This window comes from Genypterus blacodes, unplaced genomic scaffold (genome assembly GCF_046128005.1).
Source record: "Genypterus blacodes isolate CSIRO-AG114 ecotype Tasmania unplaced genomic scaffold, CSIRO-AGI_Gbla_v1 ptg000133l_1, whole genome shotgun sequence".
In the NCBI taxonomy this organism is placed as follows: Eukaryota; Metazoa; Chordata; class Actinopteri; order Ophidiiformes; family Ophidiidae; genus Genypterus; species Genypterus blacodes.
In genome coordinates, this window is record NW_027466935.1 from 4,679,003 (window position 1) to 4,701,446 (window position 22,444).

Sequence of the window (22,444 nt, forward strand, 5' to 3'; positions counted from 1 at the left end):
CCCTCTGATACATTATAATGACCTCCCTGTTCAAACGTCACGGTTTTGATTTTGGCTGAAATTAGAGTGGTGCATCCTCGTGTGTGTGTGTGTGTGTGGGCGGTGTAACTGTAATAAAACTGACAACAAAGGGAATAGATGCAGAACGTTTCGCACTCATAGTCCAGTGAGATTTTATGAACTATAAATGTATCAATGCTCCTTTAATGCTTTAATGGAGTTTTTATGTGATTTTCTTTGCAGAGGTGCAATTAGGGAAGATATTCACGACATGACAACATTTAAACACACATATATACTCAAAGCAACAGCTGGGTAATGGCTGGTTCATTATTATTGTAATGTATGTGCATAGCAATGACTCGTTTAACCCAATGCACCATTAGCTGCAAAGTTTAAAGTAAACATAAACACATTTATCTGCCACCTTAGTAACACACTGAGGAGCGAGAGCTGAACACTATCACAGTGTCAGAACCTGAGCTTGATGCCCAAATGTGTCCGGTTAGACAAACAGAGACCTTTAAGTCTCCTGAAAGCTTTGGTCCTTTACCTGGAACATGTTTACATCCGGCTGTGGCATCTCAAACTACTTTCTATCATTCATATATTCAGAAACAAACAGAAGGTGTGCTAGTTAGTGAGCTAGTTTGAGTCAATGTGCTGTTATTCCAAATCCCTCTGCAGCTCCTGGCAAGACTCACCTTGCGTAGCATTGGAGTGCTTTGATGATTCGCTCCTTTGATAGTCAGACAGACGTTTTCAGTACAGTTTTGCTGCCATGTCCCTAACAGTGAATGTGATCGGTCCACACTTCACACATCACAGTGTTAAGAGTGCTGACAGTGAGGATTCACCATCAATTCTGTGCTTTTGGACTCTTACTTGTATAGCAGTTGGATCCAAAGTGCTTTACAATGACCTCACATTCATACTGTGATGACAGAAGCATAACATGCAAGCAGTAAGGGATCCAGTGTCTTGCTCAACAAACATTTCGACAGGCTTCGGCCCTCTAGGAGGAGCCTGGAATCCAACCAGGAACCTACTGATCCCTTTATCTGCTCTATCTCCCATAGCCTCCGAGTCCAGAAGTGGGTCAATTCGTCATTCTTTGCAGATTAAAGCATTGCAAGGTTTTCGAAAGCCCTGTCTAAATGAAAATACCACAGTATCATGAATCTGTCCACTTCAACATTTAAACAAAGATAAGGAAATGTTGCAAAATAGTAATCATTTGATGCAACAGCTCAAAGCAACAGCACAACTTCTGATACTGTTCTTATATTTGATTCTTATCGGCTGCTCGTTAGCCACTAATCAGCTCTTATCCATCTCTCCCACTAATGTCGCAATACAGTAATGAAACTACGGTGAGTAACGCATCAGCAGGAAGCTCTTTCATGTGATCAAAGAGTCACATCAAACCCACCATGATGAAAATGCTTCTGGTTTCAACAGAAAGCACCTAAGAATGGAATCAAGAATCATTTCTCAAGTGTCATAAATGTAAAATTAAGCAGCTTTCTTTTCAAACAGGTCTCATTCTGCTGCCATGCTTTTGTTTTGATGTTAGAGAGCCATGATATTTCTGTGTCACATTCATTTCAAGCTTCAGATCTTGCGAGTTTGGCCTGATTTAAGATGTTGCATAACAGAGCAGTGGCCTGAGAGATAGAGGGACACTGCCCCCTGTTGGTTTCTCACAGTATGGCGACAGGATAATGCATTTCTGACAGAAAAAGGTTTGTAAATGCTGCAAACGTGCTGGGAAACTATTAGCCTGGTCATTACATGTTTGTATTGGAACATTTTTGTCCCGATTGTAGAGTAATCCATCCAATCAGACAACCTTCAGACTTCCAACCTTCATGTAATAATAAACAATGAATTCTCTTTTGCACAGCTTTTATTTATTCACGGTTTGACAGGACAAAACAAATGAACAAATGAAGAATGAAAAATAATTCATTTATCATTCCATTTTATTTTCAGTATTACACAACATTAGAAGTATAAATATCTGTTTTAATATACAACATCTATGACATCCATAGAGCTTTGAGCAAAATACAAAACTCAAAACACTTTTATTGCACAGATCCTAAAAGACAAACAGAAGGAAGTTCATCTAATACTAGTTTTACACAGAGAGAAAGAAGGAGAAAAGGAAAAGACAAGCAGACACACGGGACGTATGGAACACAAAAACGCGGGTTCTTCTTTTTTTCTAGAACACGCCGCCGCTCTCACACGACTTTAAACAGCTTTTTCTGAGAGACACACACACACACAGACATAGATTTGGCAAATCAACAATATACAAAATATACATCCATGATGCTTTGTAAACAAACATTGAATGTGCTTTGAGGATTTTTTTTTACACGTTTGTCGCCAGAGGAAAGGGGAAAAAAAGAAGGGGAAGAGAGTTAGACGATAAAAATGTGATGGTTCGTTTCGTCTCGGGGGGGAAGGGGAGGGGACCCAAACCATCTTTCGGTTCCACACTTCCTCCTTCCAAGTGAAATGGAAATACTGTCAAAATACTTAAGGTGCTTTAGTTCTCTCACAAAAACATTATCGACACATTTACAAATTTCTACTCAAGATTCTTCAATGTTTAAAATCTCTCCAATCAATCTCACGTGGTTTTCATCGGTTCGGGTGGAGATAATAGTCCAGTCCAGGCAAACCTCTTCTATTCTGTCTGGACTCTGACCGATGACGTCATGTTGAAGTCGCCTCTTCCAACAGTTATACAGTACACAGTTAAGATTATCCTTTAATAAAGCCGGTACGACAGAGTGACTACTTTAGTGTCCTAGGCTACGTTCATGTTGACATTTAGGGTTTGCAGTTTTAAAGGCGTCTACAGTATTTTCACACACGTGTACATGTCAGAGTACATGTAAAGAGAAAGTGAAAGCTGATACACAACAGCCAAGTATTAGCACATCGACATCAAAACGTATGCTGTGGATGTGAACTACGCAAATGTGGAGGATTCCCCTCCCCTAGAAAAATGTTCTGAAGCTGTGAGCCGAGTGCTGAGAGAGAGCCGGGGTCCGGACCGCACGACCGCAAATCCACACGTCCAGACAATGACGAGATCTTTGACCGGTTGTCTGAGATCGGTATTTGTGAGTTCTGGCGTGAGATGTGAGAAGGATCAACCGAGGACGAGCTGCTTGATGATGAGTTTATGCAGAATACAGAGGGAAGAAGCTGCCAGGAGGTGGAGTCGTGTTGTTTTCGCAGCTTCTGCCTTCTGTCACACTCTGATTGGCTACTGATCGTCTCCATTTAAGGGGCGTACTTAAGGTAGACGTCTGAGGCGACTCAAACAAGGAGTCTGAATCAAAAAGTAGTTCTTCAGCTGGACGTTTGGACCTGAAATCGTGCGGTCGTGGCCCCTGACTTCACTGAGGCTGAAGCCTTGAATCTGAATCCTTTAAAAACCCGACGGCGTGTCGCTCTCCACGCGCGCCAAACCCTCGTCTCACACAAACACACATCTGATCCTACGTCATTCTGAGCACTTGTGGACAATTAATCAATCGACCTACTGCAGTAATAAAGTGGCAAACACACACAGGATTGTTCTCAAATTAGCTTTTTTTTAGGCAATATTCCTTATTCAGCCGGTCGTCACCTCGACCGGCGAACACACGATGATCCACAGTAAAGACGTTCCCGGGAAATTCTGAAAGCCCTCACAGTTTTGTTTTGTTATGCTACATCATTAGAAAGGAAAATAGAAAAAAGCTCCCCCAGTTGCTCCCTCGTGCCTTTTTGCCTCTTCAAGTTCATTTTGACCTTCTGTACTAACATGTCACAGTCACAAAGGCTACATTCACGCCGCAGGTCCACGCCCAATTCTGATTTCCTGCATTCGTCCAATGAACTGAATTGATATCGTCTTTTTTCTCTCCGCTGCTGCACATTTCAGATATCTGCGGTTAGAAGTGAAACAAGATACGAGATAGCGCTTTAGGAACAACGGTATAGAAATGCCGATGTGTGTGTGTGTGTGTGTGTAGGTGTAGGTGACAGTCACATTGTAAGTTATGATACAGATCAGATTTATCTCAGAACGTTTGATTCCGTGTGCTTTTCTCGTCTCGTCTCGTACCTGAAGCGTGCAGCGTGCGGGGGGGCGAGGGCGAGAACTCAGAATTGGGCGCCTCGTACCCGGGAGGTGTCGATTAAAAGCGCCGGAGAGAGAGACGACGGTTTGTATGACACGACAACGTCACGGTTTAGCTTACTTAGACCACAGAGTCACCAAAGCGGAACATGATTCTTCTAATATTCAATATACAAACAGGAAACACTGCAAAATCTATACAGTACATCTCATACAAACCACAATCAGGTCAGCCCGTGGATCCCAGTTTTACAGTGTTATCATATTTACACCATATTGCATAAAAATCAAAAAATATAGAAATGTACACACACACGCACACACGCACGCGCGCACACACAGGTCAGAGGAATGTGAATAACACCGCGCCTTGCTAAGAACAGCAAGGTTTTACATCCCATAATGCTAAGGCCCCGTCACTAAAGGAAGTGTCTGGAACCCGTAGATGGTTCCGGCTTTTTTCCCCAAAGTTCTAGGTGCGTTCCCCTCTGTGTACCGATGCACCAAACCCATACAGAGAAAAAAAGAAAACTTGTTCCGAGTCGTTATCCTGAACACAAACACTGGAGATGACTTCATCTCGTTGGTGAGCCGGCGATGTAATCTCTACTTTGTGGCCGATCCTGAATCCAAACTCTTTCTTCTACTGCATTAAAAGGACATCGCCGCCTTCCCCGCCAGGCTCTCAAGTAAAAGAGTGCAATTCATTTGTGGCACCGCCTCCGCAGTACACATTCACCTTCGTAAGGCTCCTCCCTCCCTCCCTCCCTCCCTCCCTCCTCCTCAGTTTTCCCTGACTTACTGATTGCACAGAGCGTTCCGAGATCGACACGAACCGAACCCGCAAGCCGTCACGTGACAGAAAGGATCGTCAGCAAATCGCCGCCTACATTCAGGTCTAGAGAGACCGAGTGTGTAGTCGTAAGCAATCTTGTTCAACGTACGCACACGTTTAATGCAGGAAATGTGCAAACACGCACACACACACGCACACACAGACACGCGCACACACACACCTACCTCTCTATCAGCATTACCAACACTGTAACAGCTTCCCCGGTCCTCAAACAAAAAAAAAGGCATGATGATGTTTTGCACTAACAATTTCTTAATTCTTGAAAATCTAAAGAAGTGTTGTTCGCTGCTATGCTTCCTTCCTGTCTCTTATTTTTTGTTGTTGTTGTTACTGCGAGGCGACTCTTTCTGCAGCTTGCACCTGCCAGAGTCTTTGTCCACACCTGGACCGGAGGGAGCGGCTCTGGACGCGTCTCTCCTGGCGCTCTTCTGCGCGGGCGCCGTCGCCTCTTGGTCGCTCTCCTTCTTCTTCCTCTCAGCCGGCTCCTTGCGGTTGGAGGAAACGGGAACTTTGGGATCGTGTGTGCCGGGCCCCGACCTGAGTCCCTCGGGTTTGTGGGCTTCCTTGGATGCCGCCGCAGCAGCAGCCGTCGTCGTCTCCTGGGTGGCGCTGCTGGAGACCCTGCCCGGGGGTGAAGCTCCGCCCGCCGACAGACGCGACTCCCTTTTCGCCGCAGGACTCGGCAGCAGCACACGGGGCTCAGCGGGCTGAGGGGAAACATCTGGCTGAGCGGGAGGCTCCTTCCTGAGCTGCGGTTGAGCTGCAGTGGGAGGCGGCGCAGCATCTTTTGGTTTTGACTCACGGCAGTCTTTGAGGAGCGCAGCTTGCCTTTTGGGTGAGGGGTCTTTCTGTTTGGCGTCGGGGTTTGTTTTGCCAACTTGTGATGGAGCTGCTGTGGGCTTCAGAGGCGAGGACGAGCCCACAGCTTTAGGAGGGACGGGCTTGGTTTTAGACTCCTTGTTTTCTTTTACTGCATGAGTGGAGGCTGCTACAGAGCTCGGGGGTTGGGTTTCTCTTTGCTTCACCTCACTGATGACGGACGCAGGTCGGGTCTGCTGCACCGACTCTTCCCGCTTCACGCCGGAGTCGTGGGTTAACTGAGTGGGCGAAGCTGAGGGCAGAGAGTCTTCAGGCTGAGCTCTCTGTTTGGAATCTGCACCGTCCTTTGCTCCCGGGGCAGAGGGAGCCGCGGTGTGAGACTTTACTTCAGGCGTCGTTGCGGCTGAGTGTGAAACAGGCTGCGGTTCGGGTCTCCACTCATTTCTGGGAGTCAAAACACTTTCGGTTTTAATCTCTAAAGTGGGTTTCTGTTTCGCTGTGGGAGGCGTAGGCTTTTCTTTCGGACTCTTTGCAGTTTCCGCCTTTTTAGAGGCGCAGCGTTTAGAATCAGCTGATCTGTCCTGTTCTTTAACAACAGATCGGTTCTTGGACAGCAGCTGCTCTGACGCTTTCACCTCCGTGTTTCCTGCGGTCTTTGTCTTTGGCGAGACGAGATCCTCCCCCTTCTGTGTCGATCCACAACTGCTCTCTACTGCGCCGACAGACAGCGCTTTGTCCTTTACGTTTAAACTTTGTGTAAGTTCAGAGACGTTCTTTATTGAGAATGCTGCGGTCGCCGTTTCTTTACCAGCACTTCCCTTCTGCTCCACTTTTGGATTTGCTTCTTCGTCTTTTCCAGCTGAGGAACACGTGTTGATGTTCTTCACAGGACTTATGCTGGCACTGGACGCCTTCACAGCTGAGCGGTTAGTCTGTCCGTCGTCCCTGCTGAGGGTTCCTTCCTTGCACTCCTGACCCTCTGATTTTGAACCGCAGCTTTTATCTGTACGTACGGAAACTTCTGCTGATGTTGGGATAGAGAGCTGAGGCTTCTCTGAGTAGGAGCTTTTACAGAGCTGCCGGACGTCTTCTGGAGGTGCAGACACAGAGGGCGTGTTCACGTCCTGCACACTCGCCGGTTTCTCAGGCCTCTGAATCTGATCTGATTTGAAGTTCCTCCTGTGTTGGATTGACAGAGTGATGGCTGGAGTGTGTGCTTGTGTGAGAGTCGGGCACGTATTCTCTTCTGCCTCTGGCTTGGCTGGAGTCTCAGCGTTTACATTCCTGGAGCTGTTAGTGTTCTGTGATGTAGTGGATGGTGACGTCACTTCCTCCACATCATCCTCCTGATCTTCGTTGCTGACCTCACGTATGGACGGCGTTTTCCCACAGGAAGAGAAGTGGGAGTTGTGTCGAGCCAGTGATGAACTGGCCTTCATGCTAGTCCTGCTGTCTTGTTTGATAGTAAAGCTTAAGGTTTCTCCTTTGCTGGTGGGCGTCTTGAATGAATCAGTGTGTCTGTCGTGTCCTTTCTCACCGCTGTTACTGCATTTAGACTCTGTGGCTGAATTATTGAGCGGCTCTTTGCAGTTTAAAGGAGACCCGGTGTCAGAGTTTGGGACGATCATCAGAGGGCTCTTGGGCTTGTCTGCAGGTTGTTTGATTTGGGGGACGGACATTTGTCTCTCAGCTGAGCTCTGGAGCCACAGGGGAGGACTCACAGAGACGCTATCATTGGTGTTTTCTGCCATCTTGGATAGACAGGTGTCCGTTTTGGAGACTCGGGGTCCGGACAGCAGGCCGATATCCAGGGTGCCCTCCAGAGGTTTGAGAGAGGAAACGAGCCGGCCTTCCAGTTTGTACTCAGACGAGGTCTTTCTGAGTGGACTTTCGGCGGAGGAGATGAGCTGAAGCTTCTCCACTGCGCTCTCACCTCTACCTGGGAAGAGCTTTGGGGCCAGACCTTCAGGGCTGTTGTGGATGCTCCCAAAGCCCGCCTTCATGTGCTCGTGAGGCATGGTGGTGTCCAGCTGAAGGCTCTTGGACCTGGTGGAGCCAAAGTGGTGGTTCTCGTGAACGCTGGAGGACAATCGACACATGCAATCTTCTCGTTCTTCAAATGACAGCCTCTTCCTGGTGAACTCGATGTTGGGAGCTTTGAAGTCCAGCCTGTCTGGCTTCAGACTGTCCTTACCCTGCCTGGAGTGCTGCCAGTCTGGGTGACCGGAGCAAAGAGATGATCGCAGCACTCCTTCGCTTTCACTGCTGGCACCCCCAGACGGATCAGGGATGCCCTCAGACGCACGTGTGTTAAGTTTCTTATACAACACGTCTTTGAGCGTGGTGCTGGCAGCTTTGGTTTCGGCGGGGCCAGACTCGGGGCTATTCTGGGATTTGCTTTGGCCGCGCACCAGAAAACCTTCATCCCTGTCTTCGCCGCTCAAAGTGGAAGAGTCCGACTCGAGCAGAGCGTCTTGTTTCTGCAGAGACTCCCTCCTCTCCGACCAGTCCTGTCTCTTCACAACCATCTTGGACTTCAGCTTCTCCTTGTCAAGCTCCTCAACAGACTCTTGGCGTCCCATCTTGCGACCGACGGGCCTCTTCAAGCAGCCCTGCTCCACAGGTCGCAGGCGGGTGATGGACGGTGGCTCGCAGGCCGTCTCCTCCACACTCTGCAGAGTGGTGTAATCCCGGTCCCCGGTTCTCAGCTCCTCCCCCTGCACCACCTCCTCCTGGGTCACCTCCAAGCTGTGTTTTCTGGGACACAGGTGTTTCTTATCCCCGGTGTAAGAGGGGGCCAGCTTCTCCTCCGACTGCACGCGTTTCAAGAGGGGCGAGCGTGGCGGCTCAGCGCTTTTGGGGCGTACAATGTGCCGGACGATTGTGGGCGGGGAATGTATCTTGGATGGGAAAGCTTGGGCTGTTTTGGAAATGGAAACAGCGTGGCCACTCAGCAGAGGAGAGGGCGAGCGCTGAGGAGACGTCGGCTGGGGGGTAGGCGAAGGCGTACGAGCCAAAGGGGAAAGCGGAATGCTACCTGCAGATTTGCGCCGCCCCTGGCGTAACCTTTGTCCGGGGAGTTTGGGGCCGAGTCCGTGCAGGGTGCTGGGACGAATGTGGCCTGAGCCCGCGGGAGAGTTTGGAGCGCTGGAGCTGGGAGAGCTGCTCTGAGAGGAGTTGCCAGCTGGTGGACACAAAAAGGAAACAAAGACAAGTGGACATTAAGTTAAGGCGGTGAAGGATGTATGCAAATGTGCTGATTAACATTCAAGGTATGAACAAAATATGGTAAAATGTCCACCTGACTGGCTGAAATCTGGTGTGGGGCGAAAGGCTGCAGTGGGGGAATGAGGGGACAGACTGTGAGTAGGGGAGCCAGGGAGACTCTCACCAGAGGACAGAGAGTGGTTGAGAGAGGAGAAACTGCGGCTGGTGTGCAGGAGAGGAGACGGCTGCATGGCGAAGCGCCTGAAGAGGGAACGCCGCCTGAGTAAAACAAAGAAAAGGGAGAGGGGAAGAAATCAATCCACAGAGCACAGTTGTTTGTTTGTGCTTGTTCTGAAACCTGGAGCATCCCCCCCATGCAGGACATTTAGGATTTAGAATTCTGAATGTTTTTCCATACCTTTCTGGTGTCCGCTCCTTCTTGGGCTTCTTGCTGCAGCGGACCATCTTGCTCCTGTAGCTGTTTCTCCTGGCTGGACCGGTTTTTATGGAGGTGTTTTCAAAGGGGGTGGTGGTGATGGCAACTTTACTGCCACTCTGAAAAGTACAAAACACTGCGATTAGCACAGACACTTGGTGGATATTTGAGATGTTTACGGTCACCTGATGATGTTGGTATACTGTTCCCCAATCTAATTCATATACATGGTTAAAAGATTTAAACCTATTTCAGACCACAACGACACACACATATGTAACCATGTTTTATTAGATATAACAGAATATGAATGAAATGACATTTTCTACAAACACTGAAGGCTTTGACACGATCATAAAAGCAAGTAAGTGCATTTTTTAAGTAAACCGATCTTCTCAGTTACCTTGAGCAAGAGTTCTACCACTTCAGTGTGGACCAGACCGTGGACCGGTTCTCCATTTACATGGGTAATGAGGTCTCCAGCTTTGAGTCCTGCCTTATGAGCAGGCCCACCGTCTTCTACATTCTGGACAAACACACAGCAGAGAACATTATTATTAACTGTTTGTGTCGAGTTGGCCGACTCCTCTGTTATCGGTATGATATGCGGTCCTTACCCAGACCATATGGTAGACGGTGTAGATGTCACCGTCGCAGGAGTACACCCGGATCGCCCTCAGCGTGAAGCCAAACTTTTTCCCAGAGCTGTGTATGACCACAGGCTGCCGGGGGTTGGTGGCAGAGAGGGACGAGTCTCTGCTCGGAGAGGAGTCTCTAGAGGAGGGGTCTGAGGAGAGGGAGTAAGGCGAAAGGGGACTGGCCAGCGGAGACACGCCCAAGATATCTGGAAAACAGCAACAGATTATCAACGCGTGGACAACGTTTTATTGCAGCAATCGAGACTTTGACTGGCTTTCGATTCCGCGGTGAAGTGTTGCTATAAACCCTTTCATTTTGTTCCCGCTGCTGGTGAGACTAATGGGATTTTCTCTCCCAGCGGCGAAGCCCTCTTGCTCTGCTCTGCCTGCTTACTATCATTGTTAGCAGCTTGTACTCGGCTACTCGCTTGCGACCTCTCAAAAATGGAGCTCTCACAGCAGGTGTCAAACTGGGCCAATTTCACACAGATTTAGAGTGCACTTTCATCCCTTTCACCTTATTCCTTACAAAGTCCATCGCTCCGATAGTAATTCTTGACACGTCTTTGCTTTTGACTTTGTGGAACACGCTATACTTTTAGCAAACAGTATCTTGTGTTGGCCTGGGTACGATGCTTTTGTGTGTTTATAAATTTACCTCCGGGGATCATAAGAGAGAGGGCTCCAGCCGAGACAGACTTGGGTAGTTTGAGCACAGCCACGGTCCTTTCCCCCGCACACTCGGGCTGTAGAGTTGCGGTCTGAGCTCCGTGGTCTCCGCACACGTGACTGCTGCTGTCTGGACTCTTCTCCCCCTCACCTCTGGGGGTCAGCTGATCCAAATGTTCTGAGAAACTTCCTACCATTCATAAAAGATAGACACAGTGAGATAGAGCATTTGAAACCTATGAGCTTATGGGATTGGTGGCTTTTCTACTTGGAAAGTCCTAAATATTCTGACAGCCTGATGAAGTATAATGAATGTGTGTTCCTTCAAGTGACTGAGCAGTATTTTGGTTCCAGCACGACCATTGATTCAGACTCACTCAGATAAACGGTTCTCTGCCTTTGAGTGTTAGCAATTCAACAAACTAGCATCGTGTGCCAACATCGATTCAGCCCTAAAGTCAAGCTGTGACCAGGACAGCTACGAGTGAACACTTACATCATCACTATATCAACAACAAAGGGTTCCTTACACAGGCAGTGATTCATACCCACGCAAACTAAAGCCAAATAAAAGGATGTGATTATCATTTGTAATGTTACAATGTGCTTTTAGGGAGAAAAATGAATTGTAAAGAAAGTAGAAATCATTTACATAATAGCCCAGACTCTGACTCAGTGACTTGTCAAGTCTACAGCTCTCTGCTCAATCAAGCGCAAACAACAGAATCTGCCAGTGTACAATCATTCCCAAACATAATCAAGTGTGCTGGAGGATGCTGACTTGTTTAAGATACATAATGTCGCCCGGTAGTACAGAATATACAAAAGCAGCTCATAGGGTTTCTATGCTGCATCAGTTGGAAGGATTATTGGTGTATACCTGAGAGTGTGGCTCCACTGTGAGTGCTGCCTGGAGTGGTAGCATCGTCCTGTGGCAGCTCGCCGCCAGAGAAGGAGGCCTTGCTGGGGTCGCCGAGGCCTGAGGTCTCGTCGGCCTCGCTCTCAGCCGAGATGGCAAATTTGGGGAGCACGCCGATGCGAGGGCCCTGGCTGGGACTCTCTGTGTCTGTGGAGTGGGACAGAGAGGGCCTGGTAGAGGGAGGGAACAAGATGTCATGAATCATGTCCAGGACAAAACATACGTGCTGAAAAGTCAAGGCTAATATGTTGCTAAGTTACTATTACTAAATGTTTAATCATTACGACACACTGCGTCATCTTTCTGTGCTGAGGTTTTGTGAGCTCTTGTTCTTATCAGCATTCAAGTAAGGAGAGCGGAATACATTTCGGTGAAGTCGGGTGTCCAGCTGAGAGAGTCCACAGTGAGGGGGCTCTCGCTCTTCTTCTCCTCTGGCTCTCCTTTCTCCTCCAGTTGCCCACGGGACAGATCCAAGCTGCTGTAAACCTGTGGAGCATGCAGGAACAATGACTCATATAAGCACACGTTGGCTGTAAATGTTTACAATCCAGAAACATAAAGAGGCAGATGGGTGCAGGTTATTTTGCTCACATGTGGCATAAACGAGACAAACATTGAAATTACAGAAATAGAAGAAAAATGGAATCAGGATCAGATTTTCTTACTCGATATCTCCCAATGTGACCGACTGCCCTCCGAACACACAGATTGAATTTCCCAAGCCACTCCAATGTGCATAAAATGTGACAATGGCCTACAATCAATTGATCAATCACTGAATCCCCAAGAACCAAAGTAGCAGCGATCATTAGGGCACAAACTGCAACAAGTGCTCTAATCTTATCCTCCCTCTCAAAATTGAATGAAGCTGTGACCTTAAATGCTTCGGATATGTAATCAACCCTCTCCCAATTTGCAACACATTGTCCATAGTGGCATTTTGTTTACCTCCCTCTCAGGAACTAAACACAATGCTTCACCTTACATTAAACTTGACTAATCATTTAAAAATGAAGTGGAGCTCAGAAACACTGGTAGTTTGTGTTAATCCAGACGGCAGTTTAGTTTCAAATGAGGCAAGACTCAATGTAGCTAAACACCATCTGTGAAACGCCCTTCTGCTTTGTGCGACAAGCTGTGATGCTTTGTTTTGATGTGTGTGTGTGTGTGTGTGTGTGTGTGTGTGTGTGTGTGTGTGTGTGTGTGTGGAGGGCATACTGCAATGCAGCACAATGATGACTCTCAGGTTGTGTAGCTGTGTACTGTATTCCACATTAAGAACAACAACAAAAAATCTGATCTGCAAGCGGAAAATATATGCAAAGCTGAAATCTACATTTAATACTGTAGAGGTGGAGGGGGCGAGAGGGAGGCCATGTTCAACACACATCTCCATATGAAATAGCAAGGAGACACGCTTTCTTTCCCGTGAGAAGAAGATCAGGGCAGAGGAGGGCATCCACTAATTTCCATCGCTAATAACGTCGGCAGTAATGATAATGAACTTTTGCTAGTCTGAGAGAAACTCAAGAGAGAAGAGAAGATAAAGAACAGACCTTGGAAAATCGGTGAGAACACGAGGAGAACTGCCTCAGCTCCACATTGAAGTCTTCATCATTTGTATCATCTTCCTCCGTCTCCAGGTGATGGTATCTCTCGGAGCGAGCTGGGGACGTTGGATGTTGGGGATATTGTGAGATTTTTTTGTTATGGAAAAGAGAAAACAATAAAACAATACAGAACAATATATCGTCACCCCTTCAGTCAAAAAGTGAAATTTACATAATCATAACAGGAATTAATGATTCTAAGTAAATTCTGTCATTACCCATATTTTCAGTTTTTCTACGTAAGGGAACTCACTGTCAAAATAGCTGGTGTCATCTTCAGACTCCAGCTGAGGGATAAACTCGGCCTTCTGTCTCAGCAAACCGTTCCAGTCCAGATTGTGAAAGAACGGATGGTTCTTCACTTCAGCCGCTCCACCTGCAGATGGAATATCACAAATGTCAAGGGCAAATGCAATAACTGTGTGCGAGGACATTCTGAACATGCAAACAAACACTCCTGCACACACACACCTGCAGTGATTACACTAAACACAGGACATTGATTGTTCAGGATACACACGAGGTAGAGAAATGCTTGTGCTATGTTTTTCCTTCCTGCCGTGGCTGCAGGCTTAACCGATATCATGGCCATAAATTATGCAGTACAATTTCCTGCCCGTGACCTTTTGCTGAATGGTGGGAAGTGTGTGAATGGCAGCCAGGCAAGGGCAGATCTTTACGACTGAAGTGGCTCTGTGCCTTCCCATGATGGAGAGCCTTTTCCTTAGGTTATGGCCACTTTTACACTCCACAGACCTGTAGACCCGGTGCTTGATTGTGCACGGAACAAGATTCATGGTATCGCTAGAAATAATTGCAAGTGGTCAAAAGGAAGCGGTGAGTCGGTCACGCGATAAACCGTTCCGCTGTTGCTGAACCTCATTTCTTCTCCGGTGACTTGGAATAATGAGCTGTGCTGAGGTGGCACTAATGGTCACATGAGAATTCATGGTGGCCTGCTGTGCTGGTCCAGACCGAAGTTACTGGCTGTGCTGCGTTTGCTTTGCTACCTGTGTGTAAGTGCAGTGTGTACCTGTGCCCATCCTTTCCAGAGGATTCTGCCTCAGCAGCAAGGCGATGAGTTCCTGAGAGTCAGCAGGTGGGGCATCGTCTCCTTCAGGCCAGTTGATTTCATCTGCAAATCACAAATTCTACCATGAGATTCTATCACAGATGCCATTGAGACATTGTCGTACAACTGGAAACATCACACCATACTCGGACAATAGATAGTGTTTTGCAAAAATCGAGAATATATGAATTTACTGAAAATTCCACAAAATATTTAATAAAACTAATAGATGTACAAATAAACTACTGTAACTGGGCCGAAGACAAATTCAGCCAAATTATGCTCCACTAGGGCGCACCATTTCCTGGTCTACTAGTGAGACCTTGGCCTATAAACATATGTACCTCAAATGTACATGTAGGTATGCATAATGTTGAATTTGTGGATTTATAAATGTTTGAGCTTTTAGTGAAAAGGCCTGAGCGAATGCAACGAAAAGGGAAACAAAGCTAAAAGCCAGTCTGTGCCGTGCTGATCATCAATTCCTTGCACTACTTGTCTCCTATTTTTAATATCATTTTAGAGGAATGAATGAATGAATATGTATGAGCGGCCTGAAGCCAAAGCAGCGTTTAGTGTTCAGGCCTCTTTAATTAACAGTCAATTTTGCTGGCTCGGTAAGAGTTTGATTGAGAGCATACCAAATGTGTCATGGCATGCCATTCATTTCCGCGGCACAGATAGGCGCTACTCTTCAACATCTCCCGATAAAATTTCATTTGAACCGGACTGCTGACGGCATTAAAGGCTCTTGTTTTCAAGATTAAGATTTTCTCGGTCGCCGTCAACCAGAGGCAATCGTGTCGCTGATCTTACGGGAGCATATGTAAAGGTTTACTTGGGTGGTTTAATGCCAAGCTGAATCCTCTTACTGCCATCTGGTTCTTTATAGGCCCTCTGGGAAATCTCGCTCTCTGATAAAATGAGAAACAAGTACAACCACCAAATAGTTCTACGTTGTCACTGAGCTGAAAACTCTATTTCTCACGTGGTGCAAAATAATTGATCCTGTGTGTGATGCCATTTGATATGTGTATGTAATTATGGTAAATGGTCAGTGTGAGAGATTGTATAACTGTTTGTTTCGTATGTTGTTGTTTTTTGAATTTTTTCTCATTTGTTTGATTTTTACCTAAGAGGAGGCTGCGGATGGAAATGAGCCGACAGCTAAATTTGGCACACAGCATCACTTTAGTGGTGCAAAGTCCCAGTTAGAATGTTTAATTCATATTTCAGGGGAAGTTTGGGAATTCGTCGTTATTAGCTCATCCTAATATATACAACCGACGATGCGAAACATTAACTAAGTCTGTCACCTCGGGTACAAATTTGATATTACACAAAATTTCATGAATACATTAGTAAAGCTCGTCTACTTTCATCTCTAGAAACTTTCAAGGATTGTTTTTGTTGCTGTGTTGACTAGATTAGATTCTGAGCCAGATAAGGGAATGATTTGAACACAGTAATTTATTGTAAACTGGAGAATTTTCTTTGGACATTTTGCTCATTTCGCGAGACACCGATCTTGATGAAGTGAAGTCCTACTGACCGCTGATGACTTGTCCAAACAGCTCCTCTGGTGTGTCTCCAAAAAAGGGCACACACCCCACAAGGAACTCATAGAGGATGATGCCCATAGCCCACCAGTCCACTGGTTTCCCGTAGCCTTGTCTCAGGATGACCTCTGGGGCAATGTACTCCGGGGTCCCACATACCTGTAGAGAACAACATCCCATAAATATAAACATGATGCACAAGCTGATGGTTAAGGGCGATCTTACTCTTCGGCTTCATTTACCTGCTTGTCAGAGAACTCCCTGGCATCTTTCTCAATATGTCCCTCATATAGGTTAGTGGTCATATTCATCAGGCCCACTTTGGACAGTCCAAAGTCTGTCAGCTTGATGTGCCCCATTGAGGTAACCAGCAAACTGCGAAGAAGGGGAATGAAAGAATGAATTATTACTGCATCCAAGCACAAACATGACCTTCTATTGTTGGTTTTGAGGCCTCACTTGTCTGGTTTCAAGTCCCTGTGGACAATGCCATAGTTATGGAGATACTCCAGAGCCAGGACTGTCTCTGCAAAGTACATCCTGGCCATATCTACAGGCAGGGGACCCATGTTCTTCAAAAGGGTGGCACAGTCTCCGCCTGCACACACACATGCACAGGTTTATTTAGCATAATGCACAAGGGCCATTGTTCGGAGGTTTACTGCTTTCAGTCACAGCTGCTGACCTTCCACATATTCCATGACCATGCACAGGTGGCGGCGTGTCTCAAAGGAGCAGTACATGGACACGACAAAAGGGTTCTCAGCGAAGGTGAGGATGTCCCTCTCCACAAAGGCCTGTTGTATCTGGTTTCTCAAAATCAGGTTTTGCTTATTGATCTTTTTCATGGCGAATCGCTGCTTGGTCTCCTTGTGCCGCACCAGATACACAGCACTGTGGGAGGAAGAGTTTGACAGTCAGCTGGGGAAAGACATTGAGTTTGAAAAAGCTTAGGTTTTAAGAACATGTCAGTCGTTTGTCAATTGCAATTAACTTTAATTAGTTAAATGCCATTGTTACTTCAGATGAGAGACTCTCTTACCCATAGGCACCATTGCTGATGAGTTTTGTACTCTCAAAGTCCATTTCACAGGGTTTACGTCTGGACCGTAATGCTGTGCTCAGGCTCTGAGACTGAAGGGAGGAGAGGGACACATTTGAAAACATACGGGAAATAGATATTTTACTTGAAATAAACAAAGCGAATCAATACAATAACTGGTGTTACAGTGCTCACAGAGTCATCTGTTTCAGGAGTTTCTGCAATTCCACTGTCACAGCTGGCCAGCTGAGCAATTTCTACAGAGAGACGGGGAGATGGAATCAGAAATTTAGCAGAGGGGTTAAATATTAATATCAAGGTTTCCTTATGATCTGCTTCACATTTTCAAATTGAGACTTACTCTTGTGACCCGAGTGCTAAAGAATGAAAAACCACCAAAATAAAAGCAGACGATAGACTTTATTGAACAATTAGATGTGAAGTGCTGACTTACACATTCAAAACTGAGAGTTAATGAACCAGAAAGCCAAATGTGGCAAAACAAACATGTCTAACACCCGTTTAGAAAACCACAACTCCAGAACAAGCACTCATTATGAACCACCTTGCATCTTTTACTTGTTTCCGTAGACGTGTGCCAAAGTCATCGTGTTTAATTTCACGAGGGGGGGGTTTGTTTGGTCCTTAGAGGACCAGTAAACACGTTGCCACTGCTATTTAACATCTGTCTGTCCATATATATTTGCTTCAGGCACATCAGGCGCTTGGCAAGCAAAACATGGGAGACACTCTGGGGAATTGTACCCAGAGATTGGCTGATGAGGTGCCTACTGTGCCCGCCTGTATGGATCACTACTCTATGGTCTGTGGGGAGGCCATTCCTTTCTAATTAGCCATAATGAATGTTGTTGGTTATTCAATCTGGAGAGACGTTGGGTCGTTAGAAAGACAGTCTGTTCAGTACAAGACTTTGTAGCTCTGTCTTTGAGCCCACTCTAGATCAATTCTTACATTCCTTTACAACCCTACTGCTCTAGTTACCAGGTGTTCATCTCGTCATGTTTACTACATACACACATCCAGGGGAATCCTAATGCCTTCCCAGGCTAGATGGAATAAATGATCCCATCCAGAGGTTTCCCTACCGTTCTACAACTTAGCCTTTACGTTTTTGCTTATTGTCTAAGCCAAATGAAAAAACACATTTCAATCTTTGATATATTTTTCTGAAATTCTTTGTCTTATTTAGCCTGACAAGAAATGGAAATAAAACTAAAAACAGCACAGTGGGAAAAAGTTTGGGCTATAGAATGTCTAGAAAGTGCCAGAAGTCCGACGGCATACTTTATTATATTAATTTTCTCTGGAGCCTAATTCTCCTTTACAACAATTCAGGACATGTTTACAATAGGGTAGGCATAAAATATTTGTCATTAAAATATGCAAGGATTAAGATCAGTGTATATGATGGAATAGTGACACTACTACTAAAAATAAATCAAGCCCTTCCGTTACCTTCTAGAGGATCTCGTGTGAGTCCCAGTTGGCTGATGATGTAGCGGGGGATGTCGGTTTTGATCCCCTGGCCCTCCTTAGCATGTCCCTCAGCAGCCTCTAAGAGGTGGTAAAACTCCTCTGGATCAAATTCCTGGAGACAAAACACACTTCAGTAAACAATATGTCGGAACAAACAACATTCAGATGAGGAATGGCATTGTTTGTGGATCGCGATGGATATGTGGAAATGCTGCGTGTGGAAATAAATCTGCCAAAGCGACTGTCATCCAAACACAGAAATGGATTTTCCTTGTAGAGGATTTATAGGACTTAAATAAAATAAACCATGGTTTTTGTTACAGTAATAATTCCAAGTGTGAACCCCATTTGAAAAGTAGTTTAATGAGACATACCAGACATTCCAGCAGTCGAGCAGGCCGAGCTATGATGATGAGGATCTTCTTCGCCAGTTCTCTGATGAAGTTTACCTCCTCACTTTCGGACCTCTCTGTGGACTGCACACGACACACAGACACAGGAGTTCACTTTACAACCCGCTGATGAAACAAGAATGACTAGAATAGTATGCAAATTATTAAAACATTCAGAAAGACCAGTGTGCTCAGCGTTGCTACACTCTCTGAAAGTGTTTATGTGTCTGTGACTATCGTTTCATATAATTCCATTCACCTCCAGGACGAGCCTCTCCAGCTTGTCAGTGAGTTCGCAGAAGTAGCTGGAGGTGACGAGCCCTAGCCGGCTCTTTTCCAGGCAGTCCCTGGCCAGTTCAATTATCTGGTGATGGGCAAAGCCGAGCACGCCATCTGCCAAAGGGAGGACACTCTCTGGAGAGTTGCTGCGGATGATCTCCTGAATCCTCTCCTCCATCTGAGCTGTGGCCTGCATTAATGAGGGCAGAAGCATGTTGGGTGAGGCAAAGGATAAGGCGTGATTGGACAGGGCTGCAGGTAAGTACATCCGTGCCCTCACCTTCGGAAATCGTTCCTTGTAGACATGATTCATCATAATGATCTCATGGTCAAAACATGATGGTGATCGACCAGGGCTGAAACATAAATGATTAGAGATGTTTAGCTGGACTGCTAACACTAAAAGGTAAGCACAAACATGTAAGGATGACATCATATTTACTTTGCAGAATAATAAATAATAATAAATACCTGAGACTCCGCGAGCGGGGTCGCATGGCTGTCGCTCTGCGGCATTCATCCCCAGAGATACTCTCAGTGCAGAAATGCTTAGACAGGAAGTGCAGTTCATCTGGCGTAGGCTGGAAGGGCAGCTGGTGCAGCTTCTCCTGTGATGAACAGGATGACTGGAAATGAAATAAATATATATTCAACATGAAAAGAAAAATGAGATGGCAATTTTTATTTATTTGAGCAGCTAAAAACAGACCAAGTATCCCTGAAGTTTAGCTCATATGTAACAGTCTCAGTGCAGTAATGGTATTTGAAAATGTGATACATTTTAGTGTAAATACGTTAATATCCAAATTACAGATGCTCTGACAAAACCATTTTCAGGTATCAATGTTTGTGTTACATGTAACTAAACAAATTAAGCTCAAATTTCAATTGGAAATGTGTCATTTCTGTTTCTATATCTTTTGACTGTTGTTTACCCAGAAGAACATGATGATATACGAATTGAAACTAAACTAAACACAAAACTACAATCACAATAATTACAATGTTTAATCATTGTACACCAATGTAGTTGTTTATAATTAGTGTATTTGTGTGAATGGGCGTCAGAGAAAGAGACAACAATGGCAGAACTGGATACAAGAGCACAGTGTGTGTGCTACTGTGTATCTCTAGGTCGGCCTCAGAGAACTCTGGTCACCACAGCGACTCTAAATGATCATTTGTTCTCCATGGTGACTTCAGCTTCTCTTAATTTATGTTTTAACATTAGCTGAAATGACTTAGGCTGCTCAGTGTGTTGCTCTATGTGAGCGTGTGATGCTTACACTGACAGTGGAGCTGGGCGTGTTGGTTCCATAACCAGAGGAGGGAAGTGAGGCCAAAGACCAGCGGCGTCCATCGGTCCTGCCATAAAGCCGCAGACAAACAGAACAGTCAGCGCATTGCTTTATACTCCATTTCTGATTATTTTAAGAAATCACAAATGGCAGACAGCACAAAGCATCTGTCTGTGAAGCAAAACAGCCTTTGTCACTTCAGACTGATGAAAGTAGTTCCATGTTTGTATTTCAAACATGTGAAATGCCTGATGATGAATCCTGATGACCACATGGTTATAATGAATGGTGACATGTGTCTGTTATTGTACAAAAACAATTATCTACGTCACTTAGAGCAGCAAAGCAGAAAACTGAAAGAATTCATAAAAATAATGTAAGACTACATGCCGGCGTTAAGGTGACACAAACTATGGGAGGGCATTGTGAAGTCAGCCAAATGAGGGTTAATGAATATTCAAGGGAAAATAGAGGCCTAACATGAATTTACCTGTCTGCTCTGTGGCAATGACTGTGAATTATAATAGATACACAATTAAAATATGTAAAAAAAAACATGTTAAAATGTTTTTTGAAAACATTGAGACATTCTGTACTGCAGAATCAAATCTCTTTTGAAATCTGCCTCTAGTTTTTCTTATAAGTGGTACAACAGGGCACAATAAAATGATTTTCCTTTAAAATAATGTCTTGTAAATGCAGCACAAGTACGTATCAACGGCCGTCTTACCTCCGTGCAAAAGAGAAATGAGCAGAGGCACTAGGAGAGAAATTCCGGGGACTTTCTTGTGGACTTGTTCCTGCAAGAGAAACATAATAAAGTCAATTTAAACAGATTGTTTTGAAATGTAAGGGATTTCAATAAGAATGGGGGATTCCAAGCATGAATTAAGAGGAGACACAAAACTTGAATAGGAAGATTTTTTTAGTGAAACACTGAAAGTAGCTTCTCTGAAACTATACTCTAAAAACGCAACGACCCAAGTAGCAAGTGGGGATTTAAAGGGATAAGCCTCACAAAAATGTATAAGTCTGTCTTGGTTTTTTTAAGATGCATTTTCCATGGAGAGCATTTATCGCTGTTCATTTTTGATTTTGCGATAAGCCAACGAAAACACAACCAACTGTGCATGCATATGAAATGTAGGCAAACAAGTTGAACTGGAGGTAAACTTACTCTAACAAGACATATTCTGAAGTATCCTTGGCCTGCAAAGCTGTACAGTAGTTCTATTGTAAGGCGGATAAGACGGATTAGAGCATGTGTTGCATTTTGGGTGTGTTGCCGTCATAATACACATTCGATTTATATGAATGTGGTCACCAATTGATCTTGAGTTTTATTACTGTTTACACGTTGACAGCACATATCTGATGTGTCTTTCATGGTGGCAGCAAAAAGTTAGAGATGGCTCACTTGGGCTTGTTGCTGTTAATGCAGCATCCAAGGCCACATTGCTGTATTTCTGACCACTAGCATACTGAAGTAGGTTTACTGCATAGCTGCTGCTTTTCTGACATCACGCAGCGATCCACTCCATGGTGCACTGGCCTCATAACAGCAGGCATCGAGGTCAAAAACCAGGCAAACTAAACGCACCCACAGCTCATTCTGCAGTATAGTTTGTGGCCCGCATATTCGTAAAATGCAGTCTTTTGCTCATTTTAAACCAAGTGACTTAGGAAATTAAAAGGCAAAACAGAAAGTCAAAACACTTAACTATCCACTTCCCCTCCATTAGCCATGAGCAGCAATACAGTATGCCTTGACCGGTTTGTTTTTAAAAGCCTTTTGGCTTCCATACAGCCCAGAAAGAAGATCTGTGCTGTATATCAAATATGTGACGGCTGATGGCAGCATACGGTGAAATCTAACACTCTATTCTCACCATCTCAAATAGTCAAACCTCTCACAGGCAGTAATTTGATTTGCAAATGTGATAGTTGTGAGGCCTGGTACAATTTGACGAGCACATAACTCATCCAAACCATGACCTCATA

The 22,444-nt window shown here is 45.3% G+C and overlaps 1 protein-coding gene across 11 annotated transcripts in view; it reads right to left on the bottom strand.

Moving 5' to 3' along the window:
- Nucleotides 1-1,967: 1,967 nt before the first annotated feature.
- The window catches only part of mast4 (microtubule associated serine/threonine kinase family member 4), a 64,292-nt gene continuing 43,815 nt past the window's right edge, over nucleotides 1,968-22,444 (bottom strand). For 5 of the 11 annotated variants that reach the window (XM_076164148.1, XM_076164154.1, XM_076164157.1 and 2 more), the window contains 25 exons: nucleotides 21,174-21,243; nucleotides 20,934-20,954; nucleotides 20,432-20,510; nucleotides 19,617-19,771; nucleotides 19,426-19,501; nucleotides 19,126-19,335; nucleotides 18,849-18,950; nucleotides 18,454-18,586; nucleotides 17,173-17,234; nucleotides 16,978-17,069; nucleotides 16,621-16,829; nucleotides 16,395-16,533; nucleotides 16,178-16,310; nucleotides 15,929-16,094; nucleotides 14,338-14,439; nucleotides 13,558-13,680; nucleotides 13,251-13,360; nucleotides 12,059-12,180; nucleotides 11,656-11,864; nucleotides 10,765-10,965; nucleotides 10,086-10,312; nucleotides 9,872-9,994; nucleotides 9,451-9,587; nucleotides 9,127-9,311; nucleotides 1,968-9,009 (listed from right to left, as the gene is read on the bottom strand). In XM_076164148.1, coding sequence (XP_076020263.1) covers nucleotides 5,315-9,009; nucleotides 9,127-9,311; nucleotides 9,451-9,587; nucleotides 9,872-9,994; nucleotides 10,086-10,312; nucleotides 10,765-10,965; nucleotides 11,656-11,864; nucleotides 12,059-12,180; nucleotides 13,251-13,360; nucleotides 13,558-13,680; nucleotides 14,338-14,439; nucleotides 15,929-16,094; nucleotides 16,178-16,310; nucleotides 16,395-16,533; nucleotides 16,621-16,829; nucleotides 16,978-17,069; nucleotides 17,173-17,234; nucleotides 18,454-18,586; nucleotides 18,849-18,950; nucleotides 19,126-19,335; nucleotides 19,426-19,501; nucleotides 19,617-19,771; nucleotides 20,432-20,510; nucleotides 20,934-20,954; nucleotides 21,174-21,243 — 6,881 coding nt within the window. In that variant the 3' untranslated portion in view covers nucleotides 1,968-5,314. The remainder of the gene's footprint in view (nucleotides 9,010-9,126; nucleotides 9,312-9,450; nucleotides 9,588-9,871; nucleotides 9,995-10,085; nucleotides 10,313-10,764; nucleotides 10,966-11,655; nucleotides 11,865-12,058; nucleotides 12,181-13,250; nucleotides 13,361-13,557; nucleotides 13,681-14,337; nucleotides 14,440-15,928; nucleotides 16,095-16,177; nucleotides 16,311-16,394; nucleotides 16,534-16,620; nucleotides 16,830-16,977; nucleotides 17,070-17,172; nucleotides 17,235-18,453; nucleotides 18,587-18,848; nucleotides 18,951-19,125; nucleotides 19,336-19,425; nucleotides 19,502-19,616; nucleotides 19,772-20,431; nucleotides 20,511-20,933; nucleotides 20,955-21,173; nucleotides 21,244-22,444) is intronic. The other 6 variants (XM_076164151.1, XM_076164156.1, XM_076164149.1 and 3 more) reach the window with 5 other exon arrangements.